We start from the raw sequence: 14,011 nt of genomic DNA, 5'->3' as shown, positions 1-14,011 counted from the left end.
GTCCGCCTCCTCCTCCACCCTCCCTCCCTCCCCAGACACCCCTGCCCCTCCCCTGGGCCCTGTGGGCCTGGCCACCACCCCAAGGCCATTTGGGCTACAGAGTCTCTTCTGCCCCTCCCTCCCGAAACCAGAATAAACTGCTATCAGGAAGCAGCCGTGGCTTTGGGCCAGGACCCAGAGCGGTGGGGGGGGTGCTTATTTTAGCCGCTGCCCTAGCATCCTGGGCCAGAGTCCGTGGGCACATGCCAGCCCCGCCCCTCCTCGCCCCTTCCCACAAGAGCTGTCACCGCCCCCAGGAGGTGTGCTGGTCTCGGCACCCTCTCGGACCCAAACTGCCTGCCGGCAGACACAGACACCACACACCACACACCACAGGCCAGGCAGCGAAGTGTGGCACACCGGACACACAGAGCACCAAGCAAAGAGAACACAACACAAAACACATCATGAAATATTGCACACCACACACATCACATGCCAAAAAACACACGCCACATAGGCTACAACGGCACATGGCACACCGCACATGTGACACCTGTACCAAACCACTTAGCAGTCACGTGCGCACACCCCCACACACATGCCACACCACGCAATTCCCGCCCAGGCCACACGCACAGGTCACACTCAGCACGCACACACCACAGCCCACACCAAGCACCCAGAACGCCCTGCAGCAGACTGGGGAGCAGTCGGAAGTGGAGACAGGGCCGACAGGAACGCAGTTTGGTCCAAGTCTGGAAGGCTGAGTGGCGGCCTGCCAAGCAGCACCCATGCTCAGAGCCAGCCGTGCCCCTCAAGTTGTCTCCCCAGGAAAACGGGCTGAGTATCCCCAGAGCAAGTGCCAAGAGGTGGGAGCCACCACAGGCACCCACGATCCCATGGCCAGAGCCCCACTAAGGGTGACAGTCCTTATAGAGAGGGAGGGCCCCACCCCACCCCACCCCACCCCAGTCAACCTGAGCTCCTGGCCAGGGGAGAGGGACGGGGCACGTACTGGGCATAGAAGCTTCTAGAAGCATGCCTGCCTGGCTGGCCCCACGCCATCCATTCTCGGGGGGGGGGGGCGGGTCCCCAGCCAGAAGTGCCTGGAGCCCAGCTCTTCCCTCACAAGATGCTGTTTGTGTCTTTGGTCCCAGCTCCACTTGCAGGGACCTGCCACCCCCTCCAGGCTTGGCCTTCCCTGCCACAGTGTCTATCTCTCCTTCCTTCTATCTCTCCCTGCCCCTGCCTCTACATCTCCCAGCACTGTCTCTCCACTCTCCTGCCTGTCTCTCTGCCTCTCCACTTTCTCTCCCTGTCTCTCCACTCTGCCCTGTCTCTCCACTCTCTTCCATGTCTCTCTGTCTCTCCACTCTTATTCCCTGTCTCTCTGTCTCTCTACTCTCCTCCCTGTCTCTGTCTCTCCACTCTTTCCTGTCTCTCTCTCCACTCTCTGTCCCTGTCTCTCTGTCTTTCCACTCTCTGTCCCTCTGTCTCTCCACTCTTGTTCCCTGTCTGTCTCTCTCTCTCTCTGCTTTCCGTCCCTATCTCTCTCCCTCTGCACCTCTCTCCCCCCTCAGTCCCTCCTGGCAGTTCCAGAAACATAGCCATATATGGCCTCAGTGCCAGGGATCCCACGTGGTGATGTTGCCGGGTGGGGGGCACGGCTCCCAGATGCTCTCTGGAAGCAAGTCCCAGGGAGACACAGCCTGAGGGACAGGAGGCCGCCCTAGGCTCTCTTCAGACAGGAAATCTGAGCTTCACAGCCCCATATAGCTTGGCTGTCTGTCCTCGGTCATGCGCCGGGCCTGAAATAAACTCCTTGCTGAGAAGAGCGGCCAGAAGCTGAGGGCTGGGTGGAAGGTCGGGGAGCAGGTTCTGAGCCTGAGAGCCAGCCCACGAGTCCCCAGGCCTGTGCTGCAGCCTGGTCCCCAGGACTAGCAGGTAATGCATGCTCCCACCGCCCAAGCTGGCCCAGTGGTGCCCAGTCCTTGTGGGCCAGTGACCCTCCTGTCTGCCGGTCACCTGCTCTCCTGGGGGCTCAAGCTGGAGACTGTCCTCTGGGGGCTGGGGGCTGCATGTTCCCACCCACCTGTGGAGAACTCCTGCCCAGAATGCCCTGGGCAGGGCCCTTCCCCAGCCTCTCGAGACCTCAGGCAGCAGCCGCCACACAGCTATCCTCAGAAGGGCACTTGGGTCGGGGAAAAAACAGGAACTTTGTGGACTGCCAGGACTCCATGGGAAGTCTCGGGGTGCCCTGTGTGTGCAGCTTAGGGGGCGACTACAGGCCAGGTGCCGGGGGCCGTCCTCCAGAGGCCTGGGGCCCAGGAGAGGGGCAGAGTCTGCAGACAAGAGCTGAGACTCAGCAAAGCACCGAGTCTGACATGCAGGCTGCAGGGGTGGGGGAGCGTGTGCATGCCTCTGTGTGTGTGTGTGTGTGTGTGAGGCGCGCACACACGTGCAAGCGGGAAAGGCGTGCTCACGGAGGAGCGGGGGTGTTGCCAGGCTGTGGGGCTGTGAGGACTCTCCCTGGGCAGCTCAGCACGCAGTTCAGGGGTGTCCAAGCGCTGCTGAGAGTGGGGTTGCGTGGAAGCAGAAGCCGGGAGGGGAAGCAAGCCCCCCCAGATAGGAGGGGTGCAGGCGGTGTCTGAAGGGGGCTGTTCTGGTAACCTCAGGGAAGGCTGGAACGAGAAGACGGGGAGCAGGTGGCTCTGAGGGCACAGGTAACTGAGGGGAGGCTGACTGAGGCTAAGTCCCCCCCCACAGGGGCCCAGCAGTGCCTGCCACAGCTGGACCTGAGCCTTGCCTCGGGGCCCCAAGCAGATGACCTGGTTCCCTCCCAACAGCAGGATGGGTCTCGACAGCTGGTGGCCTGTTTACACCACCGCCAGAGCTGGCAGGGCCCGCCTGCCTGAGCCAGCTGGAGTTACAGCTTCTTGCCCAAGCAGGCAGGGTCACGGGGGCGGCAGCCCCCCCAGAGTCCACCCCGGCGATCCCACAGTCAACAAGGCAGTGTGTGCCCGGGAGCTCAGGCGGGCACAGTCTGGCGTCAGAATGTGTAGGGCCCTGCACTCTGCCTCCTTGTGCAAGTGTGGAACCCTCGTGGGCTGCAGGTGGTGTGGAATCAGCCTCTCCTCCCGGACGGGACAGGGTGCGGCTCCGTGGGAAACAGCCTGGCACGGTGAAGGCACCACACTGTGGCTGGATCCAGGAACAGGCCCATCCAAGCTTCCCCCCTCGCCGGGGGACACGTCAACCTGGGCCTGCCAGCCAGTCCTCAGCTGCAGGGCAGCCGGCTGCCTGGAGGTAGTGTCCGCCCCAGCAGTGGCTTGTGTCTTTGGACTTATGGACACTCAGGGCCAGAAGCACAGCTGGGGAGCGAGGGGTCAGGACCAGGGTCTCCTGGAGCTTCCTCAGCTGCCTGGTTGTGGGAAGGAAGGGGAGAAGGAAGGAGCAGGGCCTCAGGGAGAGGGTGTGCAGGCAGAGGGCCCCGCTGGCCCTGGGTGAGGGCTGGGTCTCCTGGGGGGGTGGGCACTCCAGCATCCCAGCCTCTCCTGGAATTATAGCTTCCCAAAGCCCCTGCCCTGAGGCACAGTTTGGGGTTCTGTCCCCACCCCACAGGGTCAGCACAATGCCAGGCTGCCCTGGGGCTGTGAGGGCTCCCTGGTGGCCGTATGTTCAGGTCGGGCCACTGGCACAGAGGCAGAGCCTGGCGCTCGTTGGGCAGAAAGTGGGTGAGGGCCTCATCCAGGGAGGAGGCTGAGCCCTGCTGGGAGTCAGCCTCAGGGGACAAGGACAGGGAGGGGCCAGGAGCCCAGGTCCCCCCTGAGGAAGAACCTGGCAGGAGTGAGGGAAGTGCCTGAGGGAAGGTGACCCAGGGGCCTGGAGAAAATAGCACAGGGCCTCATGCCTGAGGGCCAAGGTTCAATCTCCCGCACCGCTGGATAATGAATGGACTATGCTGCTCTCTGCCATTGTCTCAGAGAACAAATACATCAGGGGCCAGGTGGTGCCATACATCGCCAGGCCCCAGGTTCAAGTCCCCGGTCCCCTCCAGCAGGGGTAGCTTCATGAGCAGTGAAGCAAGCAGGGCTGCAGGTGTTTCTTTCTTGCTCCCTCTCTAGCTCCTCCTTCCACCTCTCTCTCTGTCTGTCTTTATCCAAAATACATAAATAAAATATATTTTACAATAGTAAATAAATAAATCTTGGTGAGTATTTTTGGACTAGACCACCATTCAGAGCTAGTTGATGGTGGCACTGGGAATTGAACCTGGGGCCTCTGAGCCTCAGGCAGGAGAGTCTGATGTGTCAACTACTGTACAAGCCCTTCAGCCCATCTATGTTTGGGGGAGGGTTTCTGTTTTGTTTTCCAGCTTAGTAATCAAGCAGAGTCTCGCCCCTCGCTGACACCTACTTTCGCTGGTCCTCACGGCAGCCCCTTGGCTGTGGGCACCCAGTTCAGAGAAATTTCTGCTTCTTCTCAGAACAGGGAGTTTTCTACTAGAAACTGGGCTTTAGGGGTCTCTCCTTGTGTTCCCTTCTGCTTTCTGGTCCTCGTCCTCTCCTTTCTGGGAGCAGCTTCCTCAGTGGACCCCTACAAATAAACCCCCAGAAGGCTTGCACCTGGGGTCCCCGACTGCTTAGGAGAGATTCACCCAGGTGCAGATGAGCAAAGAAGCTCGAGTCTGCTTCAGACGCACCCCCATCCCGGGGTCCCCAGCCACGGGCTCTGACGGCCGCGTGCACAGTGGAGAGGGAGACGCCTGCCTTCTCTCCTGCTTCTCCTTCTCCTGCTTCTCCTTCTTCCTTCCTTCCTTCCTTCCTCCCTTCCTTCCTTCCTTCCTTCTTCTCCTTCTCCTCCTTCTCTTTCTTTCTTTCTCTTTCTTTCTTTCTTTCTTTCTTCTCCTCCTTCTCCTCCTCCTTCTCCTTCCTTCCTTCCTTCCTTCCTTCCTCCTCCTCCTTCTTCTCCTTCTTCTCCTCTTTCTCCTTCTGCTTTTCCTTCTTCTTTCTTCCTTCTTCTCCTTCTCCTTCTCCTGACTACGGTCCCTGGGATCCAGCACAGGACTCAGTGCACGCAACAGCACTGCTGGGCAGCCTCCCGAGGTCAACACTGCATCATTCTCTATTTTAGGGGGGGAGAGAGAGAGAGAGAGACCAGAGCACTGCTCCACCGTCCCTGGAGCTCCCATGTGGTGCAGGGGCTCAGACCCAGGCTCTCACACGCAGAAAGTGCCTCTGCTCTGCCAGCAAATCCCCCCAAGGTCCCACCCACTTTGGAGAGGTGAGGTCCCTGCTGTCACCTCCTGCCCAGGTGACTTTGGGTCTAGGCTGTCTCCTTCCTAGAGAGAGAGCTGAGACTAGAGTCAGGTGGCCTGTGCCTCAGTTTACCCTCTTCACAGGGGGAGACTCTAGCTCCCGCCAGGCATGGAGTAGAGCAGCCAGGAGCCTGAAGGGGCCACAGGCCAGTTCTGCCCTGACTCCTCACAGTTCCTCAGCGAGACCCAGGGAGGGGGTCCACTCTGGGGTCTTTTTTCACAGAAAACAGACTTGCAGCTCTCTCTGCTTTGCAGTAAGTTTAAATCCTTGGTGGTGTTGTGTCAAGCGAATTCCGGCAGCCTCAGCAGGAAGGTGGTTTGGAAATGTGGCCCAGGACACACCTTCCCTGGGCACCTGCCACCTTTCCCCAATCACCCGGTCTTGGCTGGCTCGGCCACCAGGGGGCACACAAGCCCTCTCCCCACAGCATCAATCTCCCTTGCCGCCCAGACAGAGCCTGGGGCTACAGCCCGGCCACATCTGCCACCCCCCCAGCCAGTGGTCCCCAGTCACACCAGTGTCCTGCGGTGCTCAGCTGAAAGCGTCTTCTCAGAAGCCCCAGGACCCTCTGGAGCCTAGGGTGTAACACATCACAAGATAAGCTTCCAGCTGAGTCTGGGAGCACGGAGGAGCCTGAGGGTCAAGGAGGAGCCCCAGGTACCCCCTCGACTTCCTCACGTGGCCCCAAGCAGCCAGCATCTAGCACTGCGCCAGGTGAGGCTGGAAACTTGAGGAGAACCTAAAAGCTTTAGAAATAGGAGGCTGGGGAGTCAGGCGATAGCACAGCCGGCTAAGCACACTTGGCGCAAAGCGCAAGGACCGGCGTAAGGATCCCGGGTTCAAGCCCCCAGCTCCCCACCTGCAGGGGAGTCGCTTCATAGGCGGTGGAGCAGGTCTGCAGGTGTATATCTTTCTCTCCTCTCTCCATTTCTCTCTGTCCTAACAACAACAATAACAATAATAACTACAACAACAATAAAAAACAAGGGCAACAAAAGGAAAGATAAATAAATAAATATAAAAAAATTAACTTAAAAAACAGGAGACTGGGTAATGGTGCACCCAGTTACCAAGCTCAAGGACCCAGGTTCAAGCCCCCGGCTCCCCACCTGCAGGAGAACACTTCACAAGTGCTGAAGCAGGGGTGTAGGTGTCTCTCTTTCTCTCTCCCTCTCTCCCTCTCTCTCTCAATTCCCCTCTGTCCTAGCCAATAAAAAGGAAGAAATGGCTGCCGGGAGCAGTGGATTTGTAGTGCCGGCACCAAGCCCCAGCGATAAACCTGGAGGCAAAAAATAAAAATGAAAATAAACACTGAGTGATAGGGCAGGGGCAGAGTCCTAGAGGAGGTGGGTGTGCAGGCATCACAGACTCAGCACAAAGTGCTCTTCCTTCTGGACTGATGTGGGCTCAAGGCTAAGGCAAAGCTAACAGGAAGTTCTAGTCTGGGCTCTGGAGTGGCTCAAGGCCCCGGGGGTCCCTCCCTGGCTGTCCTGGTCCCCAAGCCCCTGGTGAAGGAAGTGACCCCACTGGGTGGTGCCACATGAAGGGAGGTGGGAGTTTGCTCCTCTACAAACTCCCACAGCAGAGCTGACAGGCCGCCTCTTCCCACTTTTGCTCACAAAGGGACCGAGGTCCCGAAAGGGGAAGTGACTTGACCGAGGTCACAGAGAAGTTGCAGAACTGAAACTTGGGCCTGGGTTCCTGACATCCAGATCTGAGGTCCTTCTACCCCACGGGCGATGCTGAGCTCTGCACCTGTGGAGTGGCCATGGGGACACAGTTTGGGGCCCACACACACAGTGCAAACCCAGCATCTCATGGAGTTAGAGAAGAGTCCTGGACACCTCTGCAGCCCCAAGCCCCCTTTGCTGTAGGACCTGAGGTCACACCCGGAGCTTAGACTCAGGGCGCCAGGAGGGGAACCCTCTTTCCTGCCCCCCCCCACAGTGCTCAGGGACCTGAGGTCACACCCGGAGCTTAGACTCAGGGCGCCAGGAGGGGAACCCTCTTTCCCACCCCCCCCCAGTGCCCAGAGAAGCCTGTGGCCCCAGGACCAGGGGTGGGGCAGGGCCATGGTGTGTTGTCTAGACTCTAGACCAGGCCTGGGAACCTGGTGTGAACAGTGTCCCTCACCTGCAGCTCTCTTTAAATTTATTTTATTTGATAGGACAAAGAAAAACTTAGAGGGAAGAGGGAGAAAGAAAGGCAGAGAGGCCCTGCAGACCCACTTCACAGCTTTTGAAGTTTTCCCCCTGCAGGTGGGGGCCGGGGGCTTGAACCCATGTCCTTGCTCACTATATGTGAACTCTTAAACAGGTGGGTACTGGCCCCTTTTTTCTCTCTATTATACTTGATAAAAACAAGAGAGAAATTGAGAGGGGAGGGAGTGAGAAAGACAGATGTCTGCAGCCCTGCTTCATCACTTGTGAAGCGTCCCCTGCAGGTGGGGAACAGGCTCAAACCCAGGTCCTATGATGGTGACATGTGTGTGCCATGGCCTGGCCCCCAGCTCCAGGGATTTTAAATATTAATGAGCAAGTGAGCAAAGAGAGAGCCAGGATCATTCCAGCAAGTGATATGCTAGGGTGTGGACTCTGAGTCCTGTGTTCTGCCCACTGTGCCATCCCCGGGGCGGCAAAGGCATTCTCACAGAGAGGACAGGAAGATAAGGGGGTGGGGGCTGGGTGAGGGGACAGGCTAGCAGAGAGATGAGATGAGCGAGGGATGGAGGGATAGATGGGCAGGGTGGGAAGGAGGATGGATGAAGAAGAATGGATGGCTGAAGAATGGATGGAGAAGGGGAGGAACCTGAGCTGGAGGGATAGACAGATGAGGTGGAAAGACGGCACACAGGCCCAGAGCGCTAGTGACCGCGACAGCTTTGGGGTCCTCCCAGGCTCCTCTGATGCCCCTGTCCCCCCACAGGAGGCCGGCTGGGAGGCAGCAGGGATGGCCACGGAGGCGAGCGGGCAGGGCGGGCAGCATGCCATCGGGCACGAGGAGTACAGTCTGTGCAGCACCCTGAGTGAAGACGAGCTCCTGCAGGTGGCCGTGGAACAGAGCCTGGCAGACAAGACGCGGGGGCCGGCCCCCGAGGCTGTGGGTGTCCGCCTCCAGCCGAGGACCAGGTGAGCCAGCTGGGCGGGAGCAGGCTCTCAGGGTCCAGTATTTGACCTCGGTGCTCCGGAGCAAGTACTGTGCTTGGTTCTGTGTTAGTAAGGTGCTCACACGGGACTCGGTCCACGCTCTTCAGGACCCGTCAGATGGGCTCTGCTTTCTCTCATCTTCTGAGACGAGGGCACTGAGGCTCTGGGCTGAGGAGAGTCCACGTCGTGGGGCTTCTGGGCGCTGGTGCGGTCCCAATCCTCCAGGCCCACTCTGGTCACTGGTTTGAAGCTAGGCCACCTTCATGGCAAAGCATAAACTCAGCCCTGTGAGCTCCTCCTCTCCAGTACATACATTCAAAAAATAGTTTCACTCACTGCTGAGTCAAAATCAAGGGTGTATTAGGAGGTGAGGGACAGAAGGGATGGGCGGTGGGCATGATAATCGTGTTGGTGCCACGTTAGGGCTCGAGTGGCCAGCTGACCCCCATGTGACCAGGAGGCACCCCAGGTCTGTCTCCTGGGTCTGACAAGACCTGTCACAGCTGGGCACCTCTGCCAGCCGGGAGCCCCTTCTGCAGGGGAAGCAGAAGGGGCTCCCTTCTGCTTCCTCTGTGGCCTGCTAGGGGGCACAAAGGACCCAGTTCCTGAGCTGCCCCCCAAACAAGGCCCAGCCAGAGAAACAGAAGCCAGAGCCCAGTGGGCAGCACTCTGAGGCCCAGGTTCCTGGGCTGTCGGCTGAGCTGAAGCCACACCGCAGCTTCCGCCTTCTCCAGAGCAAGCAGGTGGAGATGAGCCGCTAGCTCTGTGCATGGCCCGCGGCACCAAGGAGCAAGGCCCCTCCCCAAGTGCCAGGGATACTGGGAAACATTAGAGCTGAGTGGGTAGTCCTTGAAGTCCAGGCCCCAGTCTCGTGTCCTCTCTGTCTCTCCTTATCACTGGAGGTTTCTGGGATGAGCCTGGGATTGCTTTCATGCAAGACCCGTGTGCTAGCACTGTGCACGGCCCCATCCTCCCCCTGACACATTAGGGTGCAGACAGTCACTCCTGGGGGACGGGGAGTCACAAAGCCAAGGTCCCGCAACCTTTCTTTAGACCCAAATACTTAAGAGGACAAAGAAGCCTGCACTGCCTCTCTCCTAAGAACAGATTTGTATCTATTTATTCCCCTAAGGGAGAGAGAGAGAGAGCAGCACACTGTTTCACTCGGGGGTATAGTGGAACCAGGGATTGAACCCAGATCCTCTGTGGCCTCAGGTATACAAGTCCAGTGCTTGATGCTGTTATCTGCCCTGCACTCTTTTTAAATTTTTTTTTATAATGCAGGCCTCAGGCATGCAAGGCCTGTGCTCTCCCACCTCGCTCGCTCGCCCACTCTCTCTCTGTCACCCCAGGGGAGGTGAAGCCGAGTCACATTATGCAGTGCTTATGGGAGCACTTAACTTCATGGTTATGGGAGCCACAGAGTGGGGGCCCTCCCAGCCGGCTTCCAGATGGCAGAACGCGGCCCAGGAACAGACCCCACGCCTGCAGCCTGCCCACTCAAGCTCAGCTAGCATTGCAGATGCTCTCTCTGTTTAAAAACAACTTTACCTGCTGGATAGAGACAGGGGAAGGGAGACAGAGAGGGAGAGAGACAGACACACCTGCAGCCCTGCTGTATCACCCATGAAGCTCCTCTCCTGCAGGTGGGGGTTGGCTGGGGGCTCGAACCTGGGTCCTTGGTGCACCACCACCACTCAACCCCTCTGTGTAGAGTCTCAAAGGCCTCTCCCTTTCTACTCCCCTCTCGCAGTGGGACTTGGCCTCACCAGATCTGCTTCCAGGCACAGGGACTGAGGACCCTGAGGTGAAAAGGACACAGGCTGACTCAGCCTCCAGACCCAGCTGGCCACAGGCCTGCACCCCAGGGTCACCCACACAGAGCCAGGCAGCTCAGGGACAGCAGTCACACGGGACCCAGGCTCACCTCACTGCTGCCACCATGCCCCCAGCTCAGGGGCCCCACTACCCTCCCTGCTCTCCTGTTAGCTCCTCAGCCTTGACCAACTAAATCTCGGTGTTGACTTATTTCCTGGGGCCCCACTCATCTTCCTCCTTCTCATGGGCACCCGGCCGACCATGGTGAGCTCTGACTAGCCCTGCACAAGCGGAGAAAATGGAGAACAAGGGGTCAGGAGGTGGCCCACCTGGTTAGGTGCATGTTACCATGCACAAGGCCCTGGGTTCAAGCCTCCAGTCCCTGTCTGCAGGGGAGGCACTTCAGGAGTGGTGAAGCAGGTCTGCAGATGTCTCTCTCTCCCTCTCTCTCTCCCCTCCTCTTCCAATTTCTTCGTGCCAGTGCCAAGCTCCAACAATAACCCAGAGGTAATAAAAAAATTAATGGGGGAATAAAAGAATGAAAAAATGCAGCAGAGGAGAGAGCAAGGAAAGGGGGGGTTCAGAGATTTGATCATTTCCCCCCTTGCCTACTGGCTGTGTGACATTAGGCAAGTCACTTAACCTCCTCTCTGAGCCCCAGTGGCCTTCTCCCAGAAAAGCTTGCCTTGCCCGGCAGGCCGCATCTGACGACACGTGTACAATATGAGACAGGTACTGGCGTCCTCCTTGTCCCAGACTCAGGGTGACCAACCCCTACTCCTCGTGACAGCTCTTCTGGTGGGCCAGCTTTCCCGCCAGCTGGGAAGGCTCCTGAGAGTGTCCCCAGCTATGCAGTGAGCTGCCTGGGGACAGGGAGCCCCCTCTGGGTCCCCAGGGCCTGAGCCCTTGTACATGGCAGCAGAGTGACCGCGGCAGGTGCGTTCATGCTTCGGAAGCAATGACCCCTCTGGGAACACGAACCCCGTAACAGTCTGTGACAGTGTGGCTGTGGGGCCCGAGGGGATGGGACTCTAGAAAGAAAAGCCTGGAAGGCTCCCCAGAGGAAGCAGAACGTTCCCTTTTAAGGCCACTTTCCAAGTGACTTCTCTCCCATGTGAGATTGAAACCTGCCTAGCCTCGACCCACAGAGGGCTCCCTGAGCAGCTGAGCGAGCTCCCTGGCCTGGAGAAGTAGGTTCACACACCCACAGGTGGGCCGCCAGGGTCACCGGAGATGGGCCAGTCAGACAGGGTCCAGGAAGTGGGTCTCCACAGCCTCATCCTTCTGCATTTTGCTCAAGGTCCCGTTTCTCAGAAGGCAGAGGGGAGCAGGAATCAGGAACTTGCCGCCGCGGCTGCCGTGTGCACAGCTGCAGATGGTTTGGGTCTGTGGCCTGTGCCGCCATCGCCCAAGCTCAGGATGCACCGGGCCTGCCCACGCCAGGGTGTGACCTGGGCTCATAGCCTAACTGGGGCCCGATGGGGGTGTGTGATGGCTGCCAGGAGGGGCACGGCAGGCAAAGTGACTTGTCCCCCCTCCCGGGACACAGCATGAATCCCCTTAGCCCAGAAGGTGGCTTCTGCAAGGTGAATGCCTTAAGCACCTTCTCAAGCAGGGAAGCAGATTTGGAATCCCCGTCTCCTCGTATGCAAACGAGAACCAGGCTTGTCTCCTTCAGGCACAGCCAAGAGGGGGGCAGCCCTACTGTGTGCCGGGGACTGTTCCTGTGCTGAGGGGGCGTCCACAAGGACCTGAGGAGACCACAACACAGGAGCCACATGCCGTGCCAGGCACACGTGCACTCATGCTCCTTCCCCTTGAAGACCTGTGCTTGGGGTGGAGCACGCCCGGTGGAACCCCAGCACCACGTGGGAGTGTCACAGCACTGGGAGAAGCTCTGCCACTGTGGTCTCCTGCTCTCTGTCTCTGTCCTGATCTTTCTGAAGTTAGAAGAGGGGAAGCCATCCCTGGAGCAATGAGAGGACCACACCCACTGGCCGCAGCACCTGGCAGGTCCCATTCAGGGGCCTGGGCACACTGTCATCACAGCCCCTCCCCACTCTCAACAAGCCCCCCTCGAGTCTGCAGTCTTGTGTCCTCACCCGGGGGGTAGGGATGGTGCCGGGCTCCTGACCCCTGACTCCTGACCCCCAACCCCCGACCCCCGACCACAGGAGCAGGACAGTCAGGGCATGACCTGCGCCCACATCCTGTTCTCACCTCAGCTGACTCAGCCTCTGTTGGTGCTGCTCTGCTGGGAATTTCCCTGCTCTGGGCCCCAGGGGAAGTGGGGAACCCAGACAGGGGCCTCTCCTCTGCAGGCCTGGAGACCAGCCGTGTGTGGGATGGCTGGCTCCCAGAAACCCCCCACTCTTGCCGCCGCAGCCCCCTCTGAGCCCCACCCCATGCGTGCTCTACTGTGTCCTCGTCTCCCCAAACTAAGGTGTGCCCCTGGGCCTGCCAGGCTCTAGCACAGGGCTTGAGGGCAGCAAGGGGCTGGGGGCTGTTTGAGGAACTCCAGTCCCCTTGTCTGCTTCTACCCTGTGATCTGGGAGCACTCCATCCTCAGATCCAGCTGGCGGGAGCGCCGAGAAGAAGGAGTGTCCTCCATATATATATATATATTTACTACTGGATAGACACAGAGAAAAATTGAGAGGGGGGGAGACAGAGTCCTGCACCTACTTCTCCACTCGTGAAACTCCCCCCTGCAGGCGGGGAGCAGGGCCTCACGCACCACACCGTAATGTGTGCAGTTAACCAGGTGCTGTACCCCCCGGGCCCCGGTGTCCTCTTCTTCCTGGGATATCCCCACCTGTAACTCCCTGCCACCGCCACAGGCCTTGCCATCCCACGCTGCTGCTCTGCAGAGACATCAGAGGCGACTCTCGGGGAGACAGCTCAGCCCAGGGCCCGGCTTACAGGCACAAGGGCCTGCGTTCCAGCCCCCACACTTTCCTCTGTTGGAGTTGAGCAGGGCTCCACTCCCTAATTCACACTCTGTCTATGCCAATCAATTTTAAGAGAGAGAGGGAGAGGGAGAGGGAGAGGGAGAGGGAGAGGGAGAGGGAGAGGGAGAGGGAGAGGGAGAGGGAGAGGGAGAGGGAGAGGGAGGGCTCAATTTAGGTGTGGTGGGTTTGCTAAGAACATTCTAGCAACAGTTAGTGGTGAGGGTAGCAAGTGGACTTGTGGCGGCGGCAGCCAGAGCCCCAGGACCATGTGGACACGGAGACCCAGGGCTTCCGGAAAGCCAGGCCGCCCCACCCTGCTGTCCACTCCCTTTTCCAGGGCTTGGGCTGGGGGGCTGGGGGCCCCATTTCTGTCTCTTGGAGCTGGGCCTGTGTCCATGGTGTCAGAGCAGGGCGGGGGTGGCCTGGTCTTGCCTCCTGGTTTTGCACGAGAGGAAATAGAGGAAGAGGGGCTAGAGCCCTCAGGCAGCCGTCCCACACTCTGCTCATCTCCCAGCTCCCTCTGTGTGTGACCCACTGTCACCCCCCTCCCAGGACTGTGACCTTGGTCCCCAGTACAGGGGACCAGAGCCACACACAGCTTCCTCCTCCCCAGTGCTGGTCAATTAGAGGCTGGCTCAGTTAGCAAGTGCCGCCTGGCTAGCTGTGAAGCCCTGAGTTCAACACTCAACACCACATGGGAGCTCCACGGATGGTGGAGGGGAGCTGTGGAGTCCTTCCTTTCTCTGGCTCTCCTTAAGAAAACAAGATGGGGAGGGGAGGAAGTGGTAGTGGATAG

At 59.1% G+C, this 14,011-nt stretch overlaps 1 protein-coding gene and 1 long non-coding RNA gene across 2 annotated transcripts in view; one reads left to right on the top strand and one right to left on the bottom strand.

Moving 5' to 3' along the window:
• Positions 1-1,675: 1,675 nt before the first annotated feature.
• Positions 1,676-14,011, top strand: part of ASB2 (ankyrin repeat and SOCS box containing 2) — a 32,483-nt gene continuing 20,147 nt past the window's right edge. Inside the window, exons 1-2 of the mRNA XM_060180961.1 lie at positions 1,676-1,926; positions 8,226-8,428. Of these exons, the coding sequence (XP_060036944.1) occupies positions 8,250-8,428 (179 nt within the window). The 5' untranslated portion in view covers positions 1,676-1,926; positions 8,226-8,249. The remainder of the gene's footprint in view (positions 1,927-8,225; positions 8,429-14,011) is intronic.
• LOC132535414 (uncharacterized) lies at positions 7,441-12,409 on the bottom strand. Its single transcript, XR_009547197.1, has 2 exons — positions 9,534-12,409; positions 7,441-9,489 (listed from the first exon to the last, which is right to left on the bottom strand). It is a non-coding gene; the product is annotated as an uncharacterized LOC132535414 (long non-coding RNA).

Source organism: Erinaceus europaeus, chromosome 22 (assembly GCF_950295315.1).
Source record: "Erinaceus europaeus chromosome 22, mEriEur2.1, whole genome shotgun sequence".
NCBI classification, from domain to species: Eukaryota; Metazoa; Chordata; class Mammalia; order Eulipotyphla; family Erinaceidae; genus Erinaceus; species Erinaceus europaeus.
The sequence above is the reverse complement of the archived record's forward strand: the minus strand, read 5'-3'. Positions and strand labels throughout refer to the sequence as shown.